General features: G+C 37.6%; 2 protein-coding genes across 2 annotated transcripts; both read right to left on the bottom strand.

The window, feature by feature from the left end:
- Window positions 1-9,257: 9,257 nt before the first annotated feature.
- LOC137952889 (uncharacterized) lies at window positions 9,258-15,772 on the bottom strand. Its single transcript, XM_068799992.1, has 6 exons — window positions 15,561-15,772; window positions 14,822-14,905; window positions 10,391-10,640; window positions 10,158-10,254; window positions 9,787-9,852; window positions 9,258-9,696 (listed from the first exon to the last, which is right to left on the bottom strand). Exons 1-6 carry the CDS (start codon window positions 15,709-15,711, stop codon window positions 9,523-9,525), a joined length of 822 nt encoding a protein of 273 aa, XP_068656093.1. The 5' UTR covers window positions 15,712-15,772; the 3' UTR covers window positions 9,258-9,522.
- Window positions 15,773-16,915: 1,143 nt separating this feature from the next.
- Window positions 16,916-19,783, bottom strand: LOC137952890 (large ribosomal subunit protein uL16-like). The gene is made up of 4 exons (XM_068799993.1): window positions 19,685-19,783; window positions 18,064-18,565; window positions 17,335-17,416; window positions 16,916-17,147 (listed from the first exon to the last, which is right to left on the bottom strand). The coding sequence occupies exons 1-4, from the start codon at window positions 19,692-19,694 to the stop codon at window positions 17,079-17,081; spliced, it is 663 nt and encodes a 220-aa protein (XP_068656094.1). The 5' UTR covers window positions 19,695-19,783; the 3' UTR covers window positions 16,916-17,078.
- Between the last annotated feature and the right edge of the window lie 1,856 nt (window positions 19,784-21,639).

Genomic DNA, 21,639 nt, shown 5'->3' with positions numbered 1-21,639 from the left:
GGTCCTCATGGAAAAAACTTTATCAGACAACCTTTACCCGTCATAGTAACTAGGGACATACGAAAACACAAATAACCACTTAAAAAACAAACCACGTGGTGGATATATAAACCCATTCGAGTCTCTTCACCACATGGCAAGATCATTCCATAACACTTCAAAATTATTCAATAACATTCTATAACATTTACAAATTAATCAAACTAATTTCATTGCAGGTGACTAGAATAATACAAAAACACACTCATCAATTCCAAATTCACCGAACACCCCTGGTAGAACCCCATATGACTTCATAGTCACTACGATCGTACCCCGTCAATGATGGGGGTCGGGTTTCATTGGCTAATGGACGCCCATGTAGGCGACTTAGCCTAGTTTGAACTGGACTCAATCCACCCATTAGCCCCATAAACTCTAAACCCACACTCCATTAGCCCCCTAAACCCTAAACCCACCCTCCATTATCCCCTAAACCCTAAACCTAACTTTTATTAACCCTAAACCCTAACTCCATTAGCCCCTAAACCCTTAACCCTAACCCTAATTCCATAACCTAAACCATAAACATTTTACACTAAACCCCCTAAAAACCCCGAACCCTAAACCCTATAACCCGGACTCTAAACCCCTAAACCCTAACTTTTATTAACCTTGCCTTGACTGCGCTTTAAAAAAAAAACTCTAAATCCTAAATACCATAAACCCTAATACCCTTAACCATACTCTAAATACCCTAAACCCTAAACCTAAAATTATACCCTATAAAGACAAAATAGAACCCTAAATACCATAAACCCTAACCCTATATCCTGAAATCCTGCAGAAACTAAACAATAAATACAAATACCGCACACAGAAATTAAGATTAAATCAAATACAACAATAAATTAATTAAAAAAATTAGGGTTTAGAGTTACCTTTGGGAAAATCGAAACCCAATGGGGAAATCGAAGCCAAATGGGGAAATCAAGGGAAATCAAAGTATAATCAAAGAAATTGATGCTGAAATGGAAAAATCGAAGGAAATCGGAAGGAGTTTTAGGGGACAAGATAAGAGAGAGAGGGAGAAGGGAGAGGGAGGCCGAGAGAGACAGGAAGAGGAGATGCAAAGACGATGAAGGGAGAAGAGATGCGAAGACGATGAAGAGAGAAGAGATGCGAAGACGATGAGAAGGGATAAGAGATACGAAGACGACAAAGGGAGAAGAAGCGGAAGGGAGTACGAAGACGAGAGAAAGAAGAGAGAGGGAGAAGAAAAAAAATCGGGGGAGGAAGACCGAGACAGAGAATATAGCACGAGAGAGAAAAAAAAAATTCAGGGGAGAAAAGACGCGTCACGAACGATGGCTTCAAGTGAATGATTACGTACGTTTTTCATATAATGCTGGCGCTGGTATACTATTAACAGCTTCATTGAATGAACTACTTCGTACGGGTAAACTTCATTGCAACTTCAACGTCGACTGACCCCCCACCCCCATTGGGGTTTTGCACTTTGGAAAGGAACAGACGCCACCTTTTTGGATCCCTTCCGGTCTTCATTGGGGTTTTGCACTTTGGAAAGGAACAGACGCCACCATTTTGGATCCCTTCCGGTCTTCTCTTCCGTGGTCGCAATGAAATTTCCAACTTTGATCAAGAGTACATTTCTACGTGTTAGACCCCAGGCCCTGCGACGAATAGACTCTAGGCTCTACGTGTCGATTTTTCTTCCAAAGTCCTCCCTTTTCACACCAGTCGCAGTATCCCATCGGGTTCTGTTTCCGACTTCAAAAGAACCCAGACCCCATTTCGTGAGTCACACTTTCGTTTCCTGCAATTCACCAACAGAGAGATGAGGACGCTGATGGCACTCCTGCGCCTGTGTTTCCTCTTGTTACTCTTCTCTTCCGGAAGTCACCAGAGGTATGTCTTCAATCTTCAGGAAAAAATCAATTGGGATAAGAATAAGCTATCCTGCAACAGAGATATTACTTCAGAAATCGTAGCTTGTTGATGACTCCAAGCATGGCGATTCCTCGTCCTTATCTCATGCATGTTTGTTGAAATGATCTTGGATTCCTGTTCTTTCTTCTCTTCCATTCTGCATTCATACTTCAGAGAGCTACAGGATATAAGTAACATTTCTGGTTTACCATACAGAACCTTGTCGCCACCGGCACCGGCAAAGTTTCGGAGAGAGCTTAGAGGCCGAGTTCCGCCAAAGGAGACGGTACCAAAGTCGCCTGATCCATCTCGTGGGAAAATGCAATGAGTACAAGAAGAAATAGCGATCTCCATTTAATAAGTTTAGTTTTCGTTTTTTCTCTTCTGTTTTTTTTTTATTTTTTTAACTACCTGTATTTGAATACGTGAGATTTATATCGTTCAATCTGTGGGATCTCTTCTTCGCCAACCATCTATCGTTTGCACCTTTTTCCCTTCTTCTCTTATATTTCTTTTTTTGTCTCCCTCTCCTCTTTTCTTCTCATTCAAAGGAGAAGATGAAACAGACCAGGATGAGATAAGCAGAATGAAGAGACATGATCTACAATGGTATAATTTGTATTTTCTTCTGTAAAAGTTGGGTAAGTGTTCGTATGGATTCATTTAGGCTCTCATATGTTTTTCCTATTAGGATTGATATATCTAAATCTCACAGATAGCTTTTTGATCCGTTGCTTTTGTGCTGAAATGAGTTTACATGGGTTATACAAATTGGAGATTAGAAACTCCCTACTTACAGCTGAGCAACTGAAGAAAATTAATGCTTTGAAAGCAACTAAGATCTTGAATTGCTAAGTTTGTAATATGTGTCAAGATGTTGCAGGTAGCTTCATTTGATGCATGCAAAAGCAAGTCTCCAAATAAAAGAATATGTGTAGTAGTGATCATTTTTTTAACTTCAGCATTAGACAGCTTTCGAACCAGTAATTTAATGTTTTGTTCCATAATACGAAATCGAATTCCAATAAGAAGTAAGACATCCTAAGCACTATGTAAACTGGACTTGGCCACCAGATCGTGATTTGAATCCAACCGATGAAGTCATTGTTATGGTATCATCAATTTTTCAAGAAATTTTATGGGACGAGTATTAGGATTCCGCTTCCCCACTTTAAGAAAATTTAGGTTGTATTTGGAACACGGAAAGTGGAGAGAAAAGAAAGGAAGAGGAGAGGAAGATAAAGATAAAAGAAAAGAAAAGAGGTTAATTTTTTCCTCTTTATTTGGATACCCAAGGAAAATTAGAGAGAAAATTGAAGAGAAATATAGTTTCTTTTGTTTGGATATAAGTGGAAAATAGAAAAGAAAAGAAAATTAGTAATATTTTAAATTTTTTATGATTAAAATTTTCTCTTAAATTTCTATTTTTTTTCTTTTTTCTCCAAATTTCATCTTTTTGTGAGATAAAATTTATTAACTAAGAGATAAAATGACTTTCTTTTTTATTTTATTTTCTCTTAATGATTCTCTAGTGCCAAACAACAAAAAATAACTCTCCCCTTTTCTTTTCTTTTCGTTTTTGTGGGTTTCAAAAAGGCCCTTAAGAAAAAAATAAAAGAATAATGAGGAGAAGCCGAGAACTATTGTTAAGTGAATCACCATGTCGAACTATTGATCAATCATTAAGGGTACAACATAAAAAGTTTAAGAGTTTTAAATGATTTTGACTGCATTTTTCCATTTCAAACTCTTTTTCCCTTCGGATTGCCTCGACTTCCTTGGTTTCTTGCCCTCAAATCCAAAAAAGGGTTTGTTTTTCTTCTTCTAAATGCCTTCCTACACCTATTTCATACCAAAATCCCATTTTCACAATGGTGAGGACAAAAATCATGGTGAAGAAGAATACTCCAAAAGAATTAAATATTTGTGAGGAAATACCCAACTAAAGAGAGCACTTCATTGGCAAAAGCATTGTTGAACCATCCAACGTGGTAAATATATATTTTGACTCAGTTAAAATTGGATATTTTGGCAAATAAGTTTAAAATATAGGTATTTTCCCGAGTTATGACCTAGCACTGGGTCCTTCGGACTACGAAGACAAATTGGGTCGGGTGCAGAAATTGGTTAACAGGTCCAACATTCTACTGGTGTGTAGAGGTGGCATCAAACCGAGCCGGTTCGCAAGCAACTCGAGATCGGCTCAGTTCTGGCTCGGTTTGATTCGATTTATTTGGATCTCGAACTTGATAAGGCTCATTAGAGTTAACGAGCCGAGCTCGACCAAACCATGGTTCAGTTCGAAAGCATGTGAATCAGCTTGTTAACGGGCTCGAGAGTCTGGACCGGGAGCGGGGGAGCGGGAGCGAGAGTGAGAGCGAGGGGAGAAAAATTATTCCTCCCCTCGTCACCGTCGAGCCCTCCCGTCTACTGTTGTGGCTGCTTCTGTCGCCATCGACAACTGCTCGCCGGCCACCTTCGCCACTGCTCGATTTGATTTCTTCCTCTCCTCATCTGCCTTCACCTCTATTTCTGTCGTTGCCACTTCCATCGCAGTCATCATCCCCAACGACAGGTCCTCACTAGCGCAGTTAGACCCCTTCCCTCCGCGTCGTCTCGACAAAAAACCAAAGAGACCTAAGTTAAAGCCCCCACCCCCCCCCCCCCCCCCCCCCCCCCCCTTGCGCGAAAAGACGATTCCGCATGTACGATATCATAAACAAGTAAAAAAAAAACTCTTTCTTAAACTCCGGTTGTCCCTTTCTCATGGTTCTTGAAGAAATTGAAATGACATTTTAGTGGAAATATGTTTCTAGGGACTATTAGTGGTTTTTTCAAGAAATGTTGAAAAGACATATTTAGTAGAAATACGTTTCTAGGGATTAGTAGTGCCTCATGTTTTTTGGAATTTTTTTTTAAATTGGAAATTCTTATTAAAAAAATCATATAATTTTCTAAGTAAGATTTTCCTGCCAAGATGGGCTAGAAAACTGTATCGAAAATTTTTGAATAAATATTTGACAGTTGATGCTGTAATACTTTTTGCATGAGGCAATTTTCATAGCAATTTTGTGTTTAATATTTTTTTGATTAAAAAATTATCGATAAGTATAGTAATATATTAGATTGATTATTAATTTTTATTTATTTCCCTAGAAGAGGCAATAAAAGGTTCATTTGATTTTCCTAAGAAAATTTTAAAATATTTATTGTAATTTTCTAGTCAGTCACTAATAGTAATAGGATTTTATTTAAAGGTTTTTTTTGGAAATATATATCCTAGGAAAAACATTTCTAGTTTTTCATAGAATATAAATTTTCAACCAAGGGCACTAAGGAGGCCATAGTAAATTTATGACCAAATTAAAAAATTACAAAATAAGCTAGACAACATTTGGGGTAAAAAAGATTAATATTGGTGCATTCTAATCCATTATTGAGATTCAATCCCGAACCTCCCCTATCATTTTTTTTTTAAATGTATGCATAATTTTATATATAATTTATTTGACATATATTTTATGTAGAGTATTAAATGTAGGTTAAACTCGAACTCGCTTAAAATTATTAGGCTCGTGCACGATTACAATTTTAGGCTTGAAGCTAAGGTCGGCTCAAACTCGAGTTTGAAATATTTAAATCAAGCTTGGCTCGAACATAGGAAGGTTCGGACTTAGTAGGATTCGATACCACCCTTATACCCAATTTTAAGTAGAGGTCATGTCCAATTTTATGTAAAATATATGCATAATTTTATATATAATTTATTTGACATATATTTTTTGAAAAGTTTTAAATGTATGTTGGAGCTCAAACTCGATAAATGTACTTTTTAAAAAGTTTTAAATGAATGTTGAAGCTCAAACTTAAAATTATTAAGCTCAAAATCGATAACAGGCCAGGTTGGGTTCGAACTCGAATTTGAAATATTTAAATCAACTAGCAATGTTCGATCACAGCTAAGCCGGCTCGATGCCACCCCTCACTGAGTTTGTGTGTCTCTTTGCTGCTGGCAACAGGTACTCCTGAATAAACGTTCTCTGGAGTGCACAAACACTCCTCTTCACTTTTCCGGCCGCCAAAGCATGCATTTGTTCACTCACTCGATTGCTCGAGCTCCGGATTGGCGTAAGCCAGTCCTGTTGCAAGTAAGGTTTCATGTTTCGTTCTTTCTTAGGTGCTAGTTGTGATGGATTCTCGGTGTTGCATTTCACCCCTTTTTATGCTTCATTTTAATGAACTGGTAGAGGCTTTTGTTTGCCTGTGATTCTTGTCTATAATACTAGCTGGCTTAGAGGATCGGAAAGGGTTGTGATGAACTGGTAGAGACTTTCTTGTTTACAAAAGCTAGCTGATTTGGAGTATCAGAAAGGGTTGCCTGATGCATCTAACTTGACCACTTGATACGTAGGGTAAGGGATCCTAGTCATGAACCAAGCCTTACACCTCTAGGTCTCAGGGCTTTATGGTGAATCTATTGCCAGATTCCTATATTTATCTTGTCTAGTTGGTTATGGAGATTGCTATCTTAGCTTCTTTTGTTCAAATTACACGACCACTAATAGGTTTTTCATGTGTTATGCCTGTTTTTGTGGTGAAACTTCATCTGTTTAACTGGAAGATATTTCCATAAAAATGCATCTATCTGAAGATGTCTAATGGCTGGAAGCTTTTGTCATTGGTCATAAAAATGTTTCCTTTACTGTTTTTATTAATGTTTCAGAGTGAAAGTAGTCCTCTGAAGGGATTCTTGACATCTCATGGTACAAGTTCCTCGCCACTAATAGACAAGAGCATTTTGAGGGCTGACTTCCATTCCAGTGTGTTAGGACCAAGTTTTACCATCAGGTCCATAGCAACAATGCCTGATTCTCAGGCATCTACTGTTTTAAACTCAGTTTGTGTTTCCCTTGCCTTGTACACCTTTCCTTTTTAGCAGTTGTTGATTGCATACTTGATTCAGTATGTCTTTTGCAAAATGTCGAATCTGGGAAACCAACTTATGTTTTCTAGCTTCTAGTTGACTTACCTTCCCCTCAGCCCAGAGTAGTAACTGAGCCAACCAGATTATCAGGCTTCCCTTCTTTAATTATAGCTGAACTTAGTTACTGTTAAAAATATATATTCTGACCAATATTATCAGTAACTTTACTTCCTTTTTGCTTTTATCTTAGATACGGTGATTCTTGCAGCAGATTTTAGATATGGAAGCAGTGGAAGAAGTGAAAGCAGACAGAGATATCTGACATAAAGCCTGGTTACATAATCCAGCTGAAAGTGGTAGTATTATGTTGATCGTTTTCCATATATGTACTGATTCAGTGATTTCAATTCTTTCTCTTCTAATTCCAGACATGAACAGGAAGTGCCTGAAAACAAGCGTCGTGTATCACAAATGAAAGGGATAGTTATTGCAAGACGTAATGCTGGTCTAAACACAACATTTAGATTAAGGAGACTGGTAGCCGGTGTTGGAATAGAATCCGTTTTCCCTTTGTGAGTATCATGCCCAATTATTCATATGGTTTTCTTTATTGTGTTCAGAAAGTTTTGCAGTCAGAGAATTGAGATTCAATTGGCTATTGTAGAACTTTTTTGTATTCTAATTTTTTTCTCACGAAATTTCTTAGGATATTTTCGTTACTTATGGGGGGTAGTTTTACAACCATAACCTCCTATATTTTTGTTCTGGTTTGAACAACATAATGTTTGTTTATTGACCTTACTACTTTTCTTTTGTAATTTTTGGCCTTCACAAAGATTTGCCAACATGTCTTGTACAAATCTATGTCTTCTTCCTAAAGTGTCAATATTTAGGAAATTATCCATGGTTAAAGTACCAAGTTCTGGATTATTTTGCCAATATTTTGTTATGTAGTCCTTTTCAGCTACATGTGCAAAAGGTTCTGGCAATTTTGCATAAAAGATAGATAAGGTTTCTGATCTTCTTTTTGCAGTTTATAGAAGTAACTTGCAAACTCGCAGTAATACTTCTCATAAAAACAAATGTTATAGATTTGTAACTTGTTTAATTTCTGAAGAGTTTCTAAACATTTCCTTTGTTTAGTACTCTCATTGTAGGATTCTAGGGTTGAATATATTCCTAGAAATTCCTTAAATATCTTAGCCACCAAACCTTTCAAGATATTGGCACAAAAATTGATGATGAACATGGCTAACTTGAAATGCTGATATATTAATAGCCGTATAGCAACACGGCTAATGCGAAAAACCATTTGGTACGAAACAAACGAAACAATTATCTCAGTTGTCCGATCGATCGGACGGCTGAGATAGTTGTTTCGCACGTTTCGCACCAAATGATTTTTCGTATTGGATCAGCCCTCGTATAGCAAAACCTATTTCCTTTGTTCTACTAGTGCAATCTTAAAGCTAAAAATCAAATACATGACAATGAGGTGTTCAGAACAGAAACCAAAACCAACTTGAAGAGCATTAGTTGTGGAAGTTATAATTTTCCTATGCAGAGAGAGTTAATGTTTACACCAATCTCATGTTTCAAACGTATTTAACCAGGATAAAAACTATCAAATGACTGACTTTGATCTCTTCAAACAATTGTTGTTGACAGATATTCCCCAAACAAAAGGAAATCAAAGTACTTGACAAGAAGAAAGTGAGGAGAGCCAAGCTGTACTACTTACGGGATCGGATGACAGATGCTTTCAAGAGATAAACCTAAAGGCAGGCAGCACCTCTTCTGTTTGTTTAATTTTTCTTGGCTTGTCTGTAGCGGCTCTGAAATGCTAAAAGGAGAATTCTTTTTGAAAATTGAAAGGAATTTCTTCATATGTTATAGGCACACACGGGAGATGCAGATTGCCTATGGAAATGTTGAGACTGGTTTGAATAAATTTTACTTGCTTTCCAAAAGAGGAGATGCAGATTGCCTTTCTCATGGAAATTGATAAGATAAAATAATTGTGAGCATTGTGATCTCTTTCCTTCCCCTGAGCATTGTGATGGAGATGGTATCCAAACAAGAGGAAAAAAACTTTTTTTCTCTTTCTCTTTCTCTTTCTCTTTCTCTTTCTCTTTCCCTTTCTCTTATTTTCCTTTCCTTTTTTTTCTCTCGACTTTCTATGTTCCAAAAGACAGCCTAATTGTTCATTAGATTTGAATTACTAGACCAGCATGTAACTGATGGCATTTGAAAATACAGTATCTAACAAGGTTATATTCATGTTAGTGCAGTTTCTTATTTCTTTGGCTGTGAGGGTTCTCTCAAAAGCTCCCTTGCGATCTCTGTCAATACCAACATAAACGTAGCACTACAAGAAACGAACAGACTAACAATTCATGCCAAATTGAAAAAAAAAGACATCAACCTTTGTTATCTAATTTACCCAGTCAACCAATCATTCCAGAAAATCAGATGACAGGATAATATGTCATTACACAAGCATCGCTACTCACTAGACTTCTGAAAAGATTTTAAGGAACTTACACAGACAGAAATTCACAATAATAGACAAGCCCAGACATACTGCACCACTCTTAGATAATACCTTCAGCAGAAACTGAGGCTAAATTTTTTTCTATGTACAAGATAAATTCTACTGACCTGAAACTTCAAGAGATTTTGTAGGATTTTTTCCCTATTTTACATTCAATACCATTGAATATGCACCCAAAAATGTGTTTTTTCGAACCGATGCAGCATCTATTAAGTTCTTCAATGGTCTGTTTGAGAGATTCACTGATGTCACCTAGTGCCCATGCCAGTGATATATGAGGTCGGGCCTTCTGCACTCACAGTACACATTTATCTATTAGGATGCCTAACAAGAAAAATTTGTATTGACTATCAGTTAAAAGGTTAACTATGATTCTTGCCTTGTAGAACACGGGAAGATTGTGGAGTCGATAGATGTCATCCACAATGTGAATCTGCCTCCTTATCTGAAATCATGAAAGTTGAATCAATGCCTTAGTAGCTAAAACTGAAGTTATTACCCTATTGTCCATTTGCTGTACTGACTCAACACCGACACCTTTTACGCGGTTACCCAACCACGTTACACCATTTGCACATTCATTTGAAACAATCTACTCAAGTGTTAATTATGAGCAACATTTTATAGAAATGGATTTCCAAAGTTGAATGGGCACGAGAAAATCTGGAAAGCAAAAGTAAATGGCAGACGAAATTTGCATTCATATGTAGGCATATTATGAACAATAAAAAGTTGTAGAGATCGTAGAACCTGAGCTAAACCGCCAGCGGTAACTTCCATTGCAAGGAAAGTCCGTGTCTGATCAGCATTCACAAAAACCTCCCATTTACTAAAGTCCATCGAATATCTGCTTTGAAAAATAAAGTAATTGCCAATTTTTATTCTAGTTGTGAACAACCATTAATAAATAGCAGAAGAATAAAAAACAACACCAAAATAGTCTACAAAATTTTAAACAGTACAAGTGTGAGGATCCAACAAACTTTTTTATGCTTTGAAGCTTCTCGCGCAGCATGGATACGATAGAATCAATTTGGTGGACTCGAATTGGAACAGTTCTACCCAAACTAATGTGGAACTCCCTTTCTAAGGCTACTAGTTGAAGCCTTTCGACATCGTTGCACAAGTCACTGAGAGGAATATCGACATCCACAACATGAAGGTCAGGCACAAGAGAAGCAACTTTTCTCATAACCGGTACAAGTTCTTTTCTAGTTGCAGGTGGCAAAAGAACTGCAGCAGGACATTTTGTTACTTTTCAACACAATTAACTCACAATGACAAGGCTTGAGAGGCAATGCAGAGTACAAGCTAGAGATCAAGAAAACAAGATTAGAAGAATTAGAATTTTCTATTAAAAACAGATTCAACTTCTTCCCTTCTGACCAGTTCCTGTGTCAGATTGATAAATTTATTGCTTCATCTAACTAATGGGGCTTGATCATCATGAAAAGTTCTATATATTCCAAATACCTTGTCTACTCTGAGTAATGTACAAATAATACGTAGAGAACTTAGAAATAACAGATCAAGCATACATGTAAAGCAAATTTAGTAAGAAAATTTGATGTTCTTGCATGTGCATATGGAGAGGAGTTGGGGTAAGACTAAAGCTTCAACTAGGCCAACAGCCCAAATGGGACAAACCTACGAAAGCCATAAGTCTAGGTTATCATTGATTATTTCTTTTACTTGAGTCCATGGACAGTGGTTAATGGGTATTGGTTGTGTTCAGGTTTTTATAGTGAGTTTCTATGTATTCAGGCTTCTATTGTTTGTTTCCTAGTTCTTGAGCCTTGTCAATGAGCACAAAATTTCCCGTTTATTTTTAAGTTATTACTAGGGAGCAAGTAAATCTAATAAATAGAAGAGATGAACTTTTGAAAAAGATATTTGTGAGATCCGCTACTTGGTGAGTACAGAACTTTCCACATCTAAATTCTCTTTTATATCTAAACCTTTTATTTGTGAAGCTCAAATCCCAATTTAGGATTTTTAGCCCCCTGCTAAGTGGACATCAAGATTGGTGACCAGAGCAAGAGTTACCCCATACAATGGCAGCCGATGAGCATGGAGCAGTGCTGGTTCAAGAAAGTAACTTTCCCTATAATGAATGATGGATTTACAAGAAAAGGCTCTTTATTCCCCAAGGCCTACAGACAAACAAACACTTACTGAGAGTTGTTGTTCAGTAGCAGAAAATGCAAATCCAGCAGAAGGCTTCGCTTCCCAAATGGAAAGACTGTCCACCCCCTAATTCTATTTTAAATTCAATGAAATTGAAGACCTATTCCTTCTCCTCTTAATTCTAGTGAGAAGGAGGAGACAGTAGTGTGAGGATTCAAGAGTGGTGCAGGCAGTGAGAAGACTTTAGTGGAATGCAGCAATGTGAAGGTCGTGACTGGCATGAAAACAAGTGCATGATGAAGTTGCATTGCCAAAATGTCTTTACATGCCTTGACCAGTTTCAGATGGTCTTCGGGATGATGTCTTCGCGGGCTTTGTCTTAGGTTTGTTGCATACGCAAGTAAGTAATAAGACTAATATTTGGTTTCTCCTAAAATGTAAGGATATGGATATTAGTGGATGGATGTGGACCTAATGGGACTCTAGAATAAAGTGAAACACGTGGGGATTGGTGAATAGATATTTTTAAGTTTTTAGGGTAATAGGCAAAGAGAGAGGGAGAGCTAGGTCAAGTGGGTTTGAGGTAGGAAGAACAAAGATTTGGCAAAACTGACCTTTATGGCTTCCGATACAGATCTCTCAGAATATATCTCTGAATAACAAATGGGTCCTGGCAACAAAAAGTAGACTCAAACAGCTTTAATTCGGTATATAATTTGATATGTAAAGCTCTCACCTTTAAATATTTTCTAGTTGTTTGATTTGCTTCTTTTTTCAGCAAAACCCTAGTCACCTCCAAAGGGGATATCTCTTTACAGAAAGCTTGGATTGACTTGAAACTTGTCCCCACCAAAAGTAGACTTAAATATCTTTCATTCGAATATAATATTGTAACATAAAATATGTTTCGTTTGAGGTAGATAATCTGATAGATTGCCAAATCTGCAGTCTGGTTGAACTGATCTTCTATCTGAGTACGGCTGAGTTGGAAAGGATCCCTGAGAAGGACTGCTCTGATACCATTTGATAGAAACTCCTTGGAGAGGGTCATGTCTTTTCTTAAAAGTGCAAGCAAGAGTCAAAAGAGAGACGTTAAGAGGGCTTGAATAAGAGAGTCAAAATAGAGGGAGAAAGAGAGATAGACAGAGCTAGTAGGAAAAGAGAGAAGAAGATAAGAAAAAAGAATGGAGAAGTGCTAGGGCACGAGTTGGAGAAAGTGGAAGGAGACAAAAGAAATTAAAACAAAATAAATGTTCTGGCTTTAGGCTTTTATCTCCTTTGCCCTAGCCTAGCCCCTTCTATTTATAGATTTTCAAATACATTCCAAATAAGAAACTTCTAGTTTAACATGACTTAAATAACACCTTGACTAGGACTCAAGGCTTTTCTAACTTTAGAAATTACATCAAAATAAGAAACTAAGACTCCTAAAAAGAAGTTATCTTTACCCTAAACACGACTTTCTAAATTAGAACTCTTCTTTGACGGACTTTCTGACTTTTTAAATAAGAGAATGACCAAAATACCTTTGGAAGCTGCCCAATCTTGATCCTTTTAATTCTCCCGTATATGTCTTGACCTGTTTACAAATTAACCCACGTGCCCTCCTACCCTTATTACAAAATTGGATTCTACCACAGATACAATCCTACCAAACTTAAAAGGGCTCTTTACGAGTAGAGGGGACTGCATTAACAACCTTGCATAGACGACGAAGAGCCAGACAAGGCCAAGCATACCATCCAGGTTTTAGCTTGTCAATACTTTAATCTCAGGTAGTTGGGTCCAATTAGGGACCCCATTAGTAGGCCTTATGTCTCTTATTTATCATTAAAGTGTTAAGTAGGTTCATGTCTCTTATTTATCATTAAAGTGTTAAGTAGGTGCCTTGTTGCAAAGAGAGCAAGTAAAGCCTGTAAGTGGGAAAAATGAATTCTTTCTTCTTAAATGGTGGAGAAATGAATTCTTGTAAAAGATTTTTTTTGGATCCACTAAAAGATATTTTAAGATATACACTTGTATTTTACACCTTCTGTGAGCGAACCCCCAAACCTGGCCTAAGGTTTTTAGCTCTTGTTGGGATGAGCACCGCATTAAAATCAATATTTCTCTTGCAAAAGTAAAGAAAAATAAAGAAATAACTCTTTACAGTGGGTCAGGTTAAAATCTGCCATTGGAAGACATGAACGTAGTGTCTCCTTCAAAAGATTAAACTATTCATCAATCCTTCTAGCTCCACTTATGGAAAGCATTCACCCAATACAATCTCATGGAGGAGAAGAAACAGATCAACACTGAAGATTTGACAGCATCTTTAATGAGATTATAGACTTTATGTTGGGAAATGGTTATTTCCTGGTTGGCAGCTCCTTGAGGAGGTAATTCTATAGCTTATGTGCTTAATGATGTGGAAAGATCAATGTAGCGTCTGACTTGTGGCCTCTCTGAAATATGTTGTGAAAGATAATGGTTGTTAATTGATTCATCTAGAATCTCAATGTATATTCTTCCCATTACAATGTTAAATGCTCCTAGAACAAAAACCAAAAAAGAAAATCATAGAGTTGTTATGGTAACAGCTGCTCCAAAATAGCACCTAGTGTGAAAACCAATATATTGAAATAATATTTGCCTTTTGAAAGAGCACATTAAAAAAATGAATTATTAACGGTTTCCCAGGAATGCAAGTCTTATGTTCATGACAGGTCATAGCTGTAGATAGCACATGGTGATAACCCATTAAATGCCAGCATTGTTAATGATTGCATTTATCACTCTTAGTTTAATGCACAATCCAGTACCCACTTTGAACATCAGAAAAAAAAAAAAAAAAATGAAATAAGCAACAATATCAGCAAGGATTTTAACCAATTCCTACAACATTTCAATCGCCAGAATTTGGAGATTGGCTTGATTTGAACAAACATAAAATATCAATATAGCCAACAAACAAAATAAAAAATGAAAATAGCACAGAACAGCTTCGGGTAGCGACAATGTAAGAGAGCCATCAGACATCATTCAGCCATGTTCGACACAACAGAACAATAATAGCAGTTGAAGGAGGTAGAATACAGGAAGGCCTAAATACATTGATCCAAGTAGTCAAGAAAACTTGGCCAACCAAAAGATTGAGCTGGCAAACAATTTATAGAGTTGTGGAAAGAAGAAATCGTGTAGTCGATTGTAACATACTAGTGACAAAGCTCTAATCATGACAATGTTAACAATGACGATGATAGTTATCATTTTCCTAGACAGGCACAAGAGATGAAACTGAAACAAACCTGGGATGTAAACATGTAATGCATAGTTTCCTTCAACATGTGGAAAGCTTCGAAGTCGTCCTCCATGACTAGTTTGAGAGTGAACTGCACATTCATTTCCCCTGCCCGTGTTAGAGATTAAAATGACTACACCAACCCCCCCACCAAAAAAAAGGGGCTGAACATGCGTCCGGCCAAAACACAAGATTTTATGCAAGCAATAAACTACTTTCAAAAGACTAGTGAGTAATTTCAGGGGATAGTAGAAATTAAAATAGAACGCGAAGAAATTTCTTTCGCCATCCCCTTACACCAGTGACACAAATACTATTCTCAGAATTTTAACAACCCACTCAATTCAGAAACCTTTTTGAGTGGAGATGGATATTTTCCACAACCAACACAAGATTTTGAGCGGAGGAGATCAAACAACTCGAGCAGGAAAAATCACATAAAAGTAAGCAGAACGATGTGGTATATTTGCAGCATACAAAAAAAAAAAAAAAAAAAAAAAAAAAAGACAAACTGAGAAATAGAAGGTAGCTGGAGAAGTGAAAGACATATCAGGGAAGATAAAGGCAACAAATGAAAACCATATATTAATCCAGAAAATAAAAAAACACAAAAAAAAGATTATTTATTTAAGCAGAAAAAAATGGAAATAGACAAACAACTCGAGATCATTTCAAACGATTAATCCCAGTTCTTCACCAGTAAAATTAAAAACAAAAAACAAAAAAAGCAATGTTGGGGAAAATACCAAGAGAGCTAGGAGGATCAAGAAGAGCAAGCGGCGGTGGAGGCAAAGAGGCAGATGGACATTCTCCTGAAACATGATAGGAACGGTAGCTATCTGTAGAAAAATCCTCGGAGTCGGACGAAGAAAAAATATAGGAGGCCAACGCATCCATGATCTCTCACCCTCCCGTCACACACACATGCTGTCTTGCGGCTCCCAAAAGCAAGTCTTAACCCGAGGAAATCCGATGAGAATAGAATTCATTCTCTCCCAATTTACAAGTCTGCCTAACGTATCATCCAAGAAGTCTCGAATTTACCACTACGAATACACAAATACATTATATCTTACATATTTGCTGGTTTGATAAAGAGGACATAGGAGGTTACAGCACTTAAACAATATCTTAATTTAATATAATACTAATAGTAATAAATATAATAAATAAATATTTTATTAATAACATAAGATAGATTTTAGTACTGTATAAATTAATAATATAATTATAAAGTAAATTGAAATTATTATTTTAATTAATTATAACAAATCAAAAATAAAAATACTTCGACAGAAAGAGGGGGTAGAAAGAGAGGAGATGAGACGAAAAGGTTGAGAAAGAGGAGGATGGAGAGCGGGAGGCAAAAGAGCATCAAGTGAACAGGTGAAAGTGAAAGAATTGGTTCGTTCATTCTCACTTTCCCCTTCAGAAGTTCTATTTACAATGGCAAATACGATATTAGGGGAAATGAGACTGCTGGGAGCCTCACCTATTTCTGGTATCCTCCTCCCCTACCATTCTCATCCTCGACAACGGGCCCTGGTCAAATACACTCTAGCGAAATCTCCCGAATGTTTTCTCCTTCATCTTCTCCACGTCCGTCTTCTTGAGGATGATCCGGAGGATAGGCGGGCGGTTCCGGCGCTGATCCCGGGTGTAATACTTGATATCGTACACGGTTTCGGGGACTATCGCGCTCGCATGTTGAGTCGCATGGCAGATTTTGCGGTACTCGACCGCTGCCGGGATGGAGCTCTTGTACTCAGGATCCGCGCAGGGACCGATTATCTCACACGTCTTAGGGATTGGAACAGAGACTTTACGACGGAGGACGAAGAAGGTGCAGAAGCCATTGAGGACCGGAGAGGTCGACGGAGATCAGAGGGGCGGAGGATAATTAGAAATAAAACGACTCGGAGCCGGTTTCAGGCAGTGGTGGTAATTGGCGAGAGGGCATCTGAGAGATCAACCTCATGTCACCAAAAACCGATTGTGATCCCTTCTCATACATCGAACAGTATGGTTTTTATATCACCAATGACGAACCAAGATGCGAACATGGAAATTATTTCAGAAAAAAAAATCATCACACTACTAATAAGGGACAAAATAAGGAATAAAATTGTTTGAAGTATCAGTTTTCCCACCACATAAATAGAAAAATGCCAAGCAGTAGAATCCATGTTGGGTACCTATGCTCTAAGAACCAGAGTATCTATCTCAAGGCAAAACATTCAGATAAATTTTCAGAACAGATAGTTCTAAACAACTGCATGCAGAAAAGCACGTCCAGGCTGGCGATTAGCCAGAGGTCCATGACAACCAAGAAGCTGCACCAACACAAAAAGAAAATATGTCAGGCAATCTAGCACAAAATGGTTGAAAATATGGCAAACAAATCAACACTAGAAACTACTTTTGCTCTGATAGCACTTCACGATAACAAAAATAGAGGCCAAATTCGTCTTCAGATAAAGTGAAATTTTGCACCAACATTGTTCAGCTACTATTACAAACCTTAGCGTTGACACCATCAGCGACAATCCTGTTTTCTTCCTTCCACTTAACATAGTCTGTACGGCTGAATTTGGTGAAACCCCTGACAGAAGAACAGTAGACGATCTTGAGATGTTTAAAAGAATATATAGATAACAGAAGAAAAGGTCCACAAAAGTTGTAAGTAGAAGCATATAGCAGAATCACAGATTCATGTAGCCAACCCGAACAATACCTGGGACAAGGCCCTTACTATGATAATCAAGACATCTGGCAGGAGTTTGATATACCAATAGAAAATACCACACAAATGATATCAAAGCAGACACTAGTCTCTATCCCCTCTCCCCCCACCAACCCCCAAGGAGCTACAGAGCCACCAATGTCATACTTGATGTGGCAAATCAGGTGTGCATATTATAGAAAGCCTATCTATGGAACCACTGAAGATACCCTCGGTTAAGCTCACAATCAGAAAATTCAGTGTTAATTTGCCTTAAAAAAAGTTTTGACTTTAATAATGGAGGCCAAATGCACTTAATGACCACAGGATGAGAGCATCATCCATGGCAAATTACGTCTGTAGTATCTTAAATAGGCATTGACACCAAAATTCCCTAAGAATGCCATGCCGACCTCACTGTGCACTTTGTTTCAGAAGTTAAAAATGTATGACATATTGAACAGTTTCAAAAATCTCACTGGCCATTTCCCACATGAGAAAAAGAGGAACGAGGAGACAACACATACCACTTCCTACTGACAATAATCTTTTGGCGACCAGGGAACTTAAACTTGGCACGGCGCAGAGCTTCCTGAGCATGAATTCCATTGTTGTCCTTGCATCGAACAGAGAGCAAAACCTGCCCAATGTCAACTCTTGCACAAGTCCCCTGAGGCTTCCCAAAGGCACCCCTCATTCCTGTTTGGAGCCTATCAGCTCCAGCACATGAAAGCATCTTATTGATACGCAAGACATGGAAGGGGTGAACCCGAACCCTTAGGTGGAAGGCATCCTTTCCAGCAAACTTAGTCATGTATTTGTTGCATGCAATTCGGGCAGCCTCAAGAGCCTCACTAGAGACATTTTCCTTCTCCCAACTCACAAGGTGAACGCAGAATGGGAACTCATCAACTCCCTTCCTCTTCATGCCCACATCATAGATCCTGATCTTAGGATCAGGAACACCGCGGCAATATCGTGATTTGGGGTAAGGCTTGTTCTTGATCTGCCTGTAGCATCTTGCAGGCCCTATAAACAAGAAAACAGTTGAGTTACTGTTCATCACTGCTAGCAAGAGAACTTTTTGAAATTTCAGAATGCTACTAAGAATGAATATTTTGAAATATTTTCTTACACAATGTTCAACTCAAATATTCAAAGAAAAGTTACTAGTTCTTTCAAACATTTCAAAATAAAATAGCTTTTAACAAGAACCATTAAATAAAAGTTGGAACACCCATAACAAGAACGCTTCACCAAATATGGAGGCAATTGCATTCCAATAACAAATACAAAATGCAAAACAAAGAGCTTGGGAAACCTTAAAAAGGATCTTAATAGTATCATAGTAAAAGAATAACAGAATACATGGGAAAAATAAAAAAATTACAGTAACTCCTTTTCTAGGCGGAAAAAAAGCATAAACAAGTTAGATTGAGCAGCGAACCAAGTCAAATCATGTTCGCCATAAACTGTAAAACTTCAAGGTAATAGAAAGTTTAGCATTTAAATGATGAAAAGAAAAGCAATTATATAGGAGACGCAATCAACAGACATCATGTCATCATGCAGCAAAACATAAATCACCGAGCCTGGAAAGAAATACTGGGAACACACTGTGGCAGAAATCTAGCATTTGTATGTAAATACTACCGAATTTCTAACCCACGAATAAACAAAACGTATATGCTCTAGGCGTTCGCAGATATAAATCTCGTCGCAAAAAAATTTAAAATTAGATAACATTTAACAAAGTCAGAATGTTTAACCGCCAGAATAAAACCTCAAAAGGGCTTGAGAACTTTTGTCATACCGGAATAATCAGAATACAACTTAAAATATTTCGAAACATTACAACAATAGCAAAACATACTTAAGCATCAAAATACTGGAACTCCCACCAGATCCAACCTTATGTCCGCTTTTCCAAATAACCAATAGTAAGTTCGCAAATACACAATCCATCTCCCAAGACTATAAGTCACACTCGACAATGAAGAGTAAACCAAAAAAGTACAACAAGGACGAGCATAAACAACCAAATCACAGGGAGACAATCAAAAGCAGCATCGACGTAATCGTAAACCAAAATGATTAATTAGACGCCTGAAACATGTTGGATCAAACCGAAGGAAAAGGTTCACTTACTTCTACCCATGGCTAAATCCTCTCTCTTCTGGCCGGCTAGGGTGATTCTATCGCCAGAGGGAGCGAGGTGAAACCCTAAATAGCAGCAGACGGGTCTCTTATATGCGTGCACGGCCAAAGAGAAGCCTGGTAATTTGCACGCGCATTAGGTCATCCATACGATTCGCATGTGAACCGTCGGATCGTAATCTAACGGTCAAATTAAGTATCTTAAGTTTTAGGTAGGGAGTTGAGGAAATAGTGAAAGGATCTAGGGTTTCGGTGAGTTATATATTAATAATAATTTGAGCATATTAGGAACCCATACGAGTATAATTTGAGCACATGAGAACCAATGCATAAGCATGTAGCCCGAAGGGTATTATAGTCATTATAAACTTCCTCCCACAATTATAAATAAGAGCTTAAAGGCATGGGATAGGGCATCAAGCCTCTCCCTTTCTCACTTACATCCCTGGCCTATTCTCTCCATTCCCACAAACTCTTTCTTTCTTTCTTATTTGGAATGGGCATGTCTTTAATATGCAAGTTGTGCATTCCCTAAAAGGTCGATCTTTTGGCGCAATGGTTAGTAACATGGTATCAAAGCAGGTTGGTCTCGAGTTCGAGTCCCGCTCCCCCGTTTGTTCCGTCCCCACATAGGTGGGACTTTGTCTTTGGCCGTCCCCGTATTGGTGGGATTGTGCATTTACATTTGTACACAGGTGTTCCCCGTGTGGGGGAGTGTTGGAATGGGCCTGTCTTTAATATGCAAGTTGCACCTTCGGTAAAAGGTCGATCTTTTGGCAGAATGGTTAGTAACATTCTCAACAAGTCGTCCCTCTCTTATTGCTCTCTCATTCTTTCTTCTTCTTTTTTTTCTCTTTTCTTTTTCCTCTCTTTTTCTACTACCTTGATCGAGGTTTTCCACTATTAAATGCACATTGGTATCATAGCAACAGTTTTAGGTTTCCAAATCCTTCGATTAAGGTGTTAATTAAAAGATTTTATCAAGTTGAACAAGTTGGAGTTTTGGTTAAACAAAGCTGAGCAACTCGTACTCATTCAAGATAAGTATTCTTTATTTTTAATCTTGTGAAGAAGGTTGGATAATGATTGTTTTCTACTTATTTGCATGAAGATTAAGTGTCGCTACTTCATATGAATCAACATAAGGTTTCTTCTCATTCATGCAAGTTACGATTAAGGATCAATTTTTTATACCTTAATGTTGTATTTGATAATTGAAAAATTATTTAGATCAAGCCTAGTTGATTCTCTATTACAATCATGGTTTTTTTGTCAGAGCTAGGTGGTTTCGTCCACCACTGATGGGTTAAGTATTTGGCTTTTCGTTGCTTAACAGGTCGGCCTTTTCGGGAGTATTGGCTAGGCGTTTGACATAGTATCAGAGCTGGGCACCACGTTCTGCATTCGAATCCCGGCAGAAGCCGTAGGGAACGGGAATGATGGGTGTCAGAGCTAGGTGGTTCCGGTCCACGTGGGTTGGGTTCCGTCCACCTTGGTTAGGTACTTGGCTCTCCTAGAAGACTTTTGTTCTTGGTTGTTTTGCTTGTGTTTCCTCTATTATTGATTTCTTGGTTGATGCAAGGGGGAATTTTTTTGCAAGAAGGTTGTTGAATTAAGCAATGCTAAGGTCCTTCTAATTTGGATTATATTTTGAGATTTCATTCTTCAAATAATCAAGAGGCTGAAAGTTTTTATACATGTGGCTCATGCATTTAAAAAGGAAAGTTACCTTCTTTGGATATATCCTAATTTAAGCAAGATTTTGTGATTTTATTTGATCTCCTTTTGGATTTGGATATTCTTTCTTGATTAAAAATGATATGAGATTCCTTCTAAATTTAATGGGCTAGCACGGGAAGTGTTTATTATGGTTTAAGTGCATGCATGAATTAAGATTTTTATTTAAGGTTTGGTTTTTGAAATCAACACTCGACTTGTGCTCTCTT

This window comes from Aristolochia californica, unplaced genomic scaffold, assembly GCF_029961685.1.
Source record: "Aristolochia californica isolate CCGP_79_NKW_82.1479 unplaced genomic scaffold, dmAriCali1.0.hap1 SCAF_16, whole genome shotgun sequence".
NCBI classification, from domain to species: domain Eukaryota; kingdom Viridiplantae; phylum Streptophyta; class Magnoliopsida; order Piperales; family Aristolochiaceae; genus Aristolochia; species Aristolochia californica.
Note: the sequence above shows the minus strand (reverse complement) of the source record. Positions and strands in the feature narration are given on the sequence as shown.

Excerpts from the sequence above, each read along its gene's own strand:
- LOC137952890 (XM_068799993.1), bottom strand. Across the intron at positions 17,417-18,063 it reads ATTATTGTCAGTAGGAAGTG|GGGTTTCACCAAATTCAGCC; the intron begins GTATGTGTTGTC and ends TTCTTCTGTCAG. Across the intron at positions 17,148-17,334 it reads CTGATGGTGTCAACGCTAAG|CTTCTTGGTTGTCATGGACC; the intron begins GTTTGTAATAGT and ends GTGTTGGTGCAG.
- LOC137952889 (XM_068799992.1), bottom strand. The coding sequence starts at position 15,711 with ATGGATGCGTTGGCCTCCTATATTTTTTCTTCGTCCGACTCCGAGGAT. Across the intron at positions 10,641-14,821 it reads ATTACATGTTTACATCCCAG|TTCTTTTGCCACCTGCAACT; the intron begins GTTTGTTTCAGT and ends GTCCTGCTGCAG. Across the intron at positions 9,697-9,786 it reads ATCTTCCCGTGTTCTACAAG|AAGGCCCGACCTCATATATC; the intron begins GCAAGAATCATA and ends CTGTGAGTGCAG.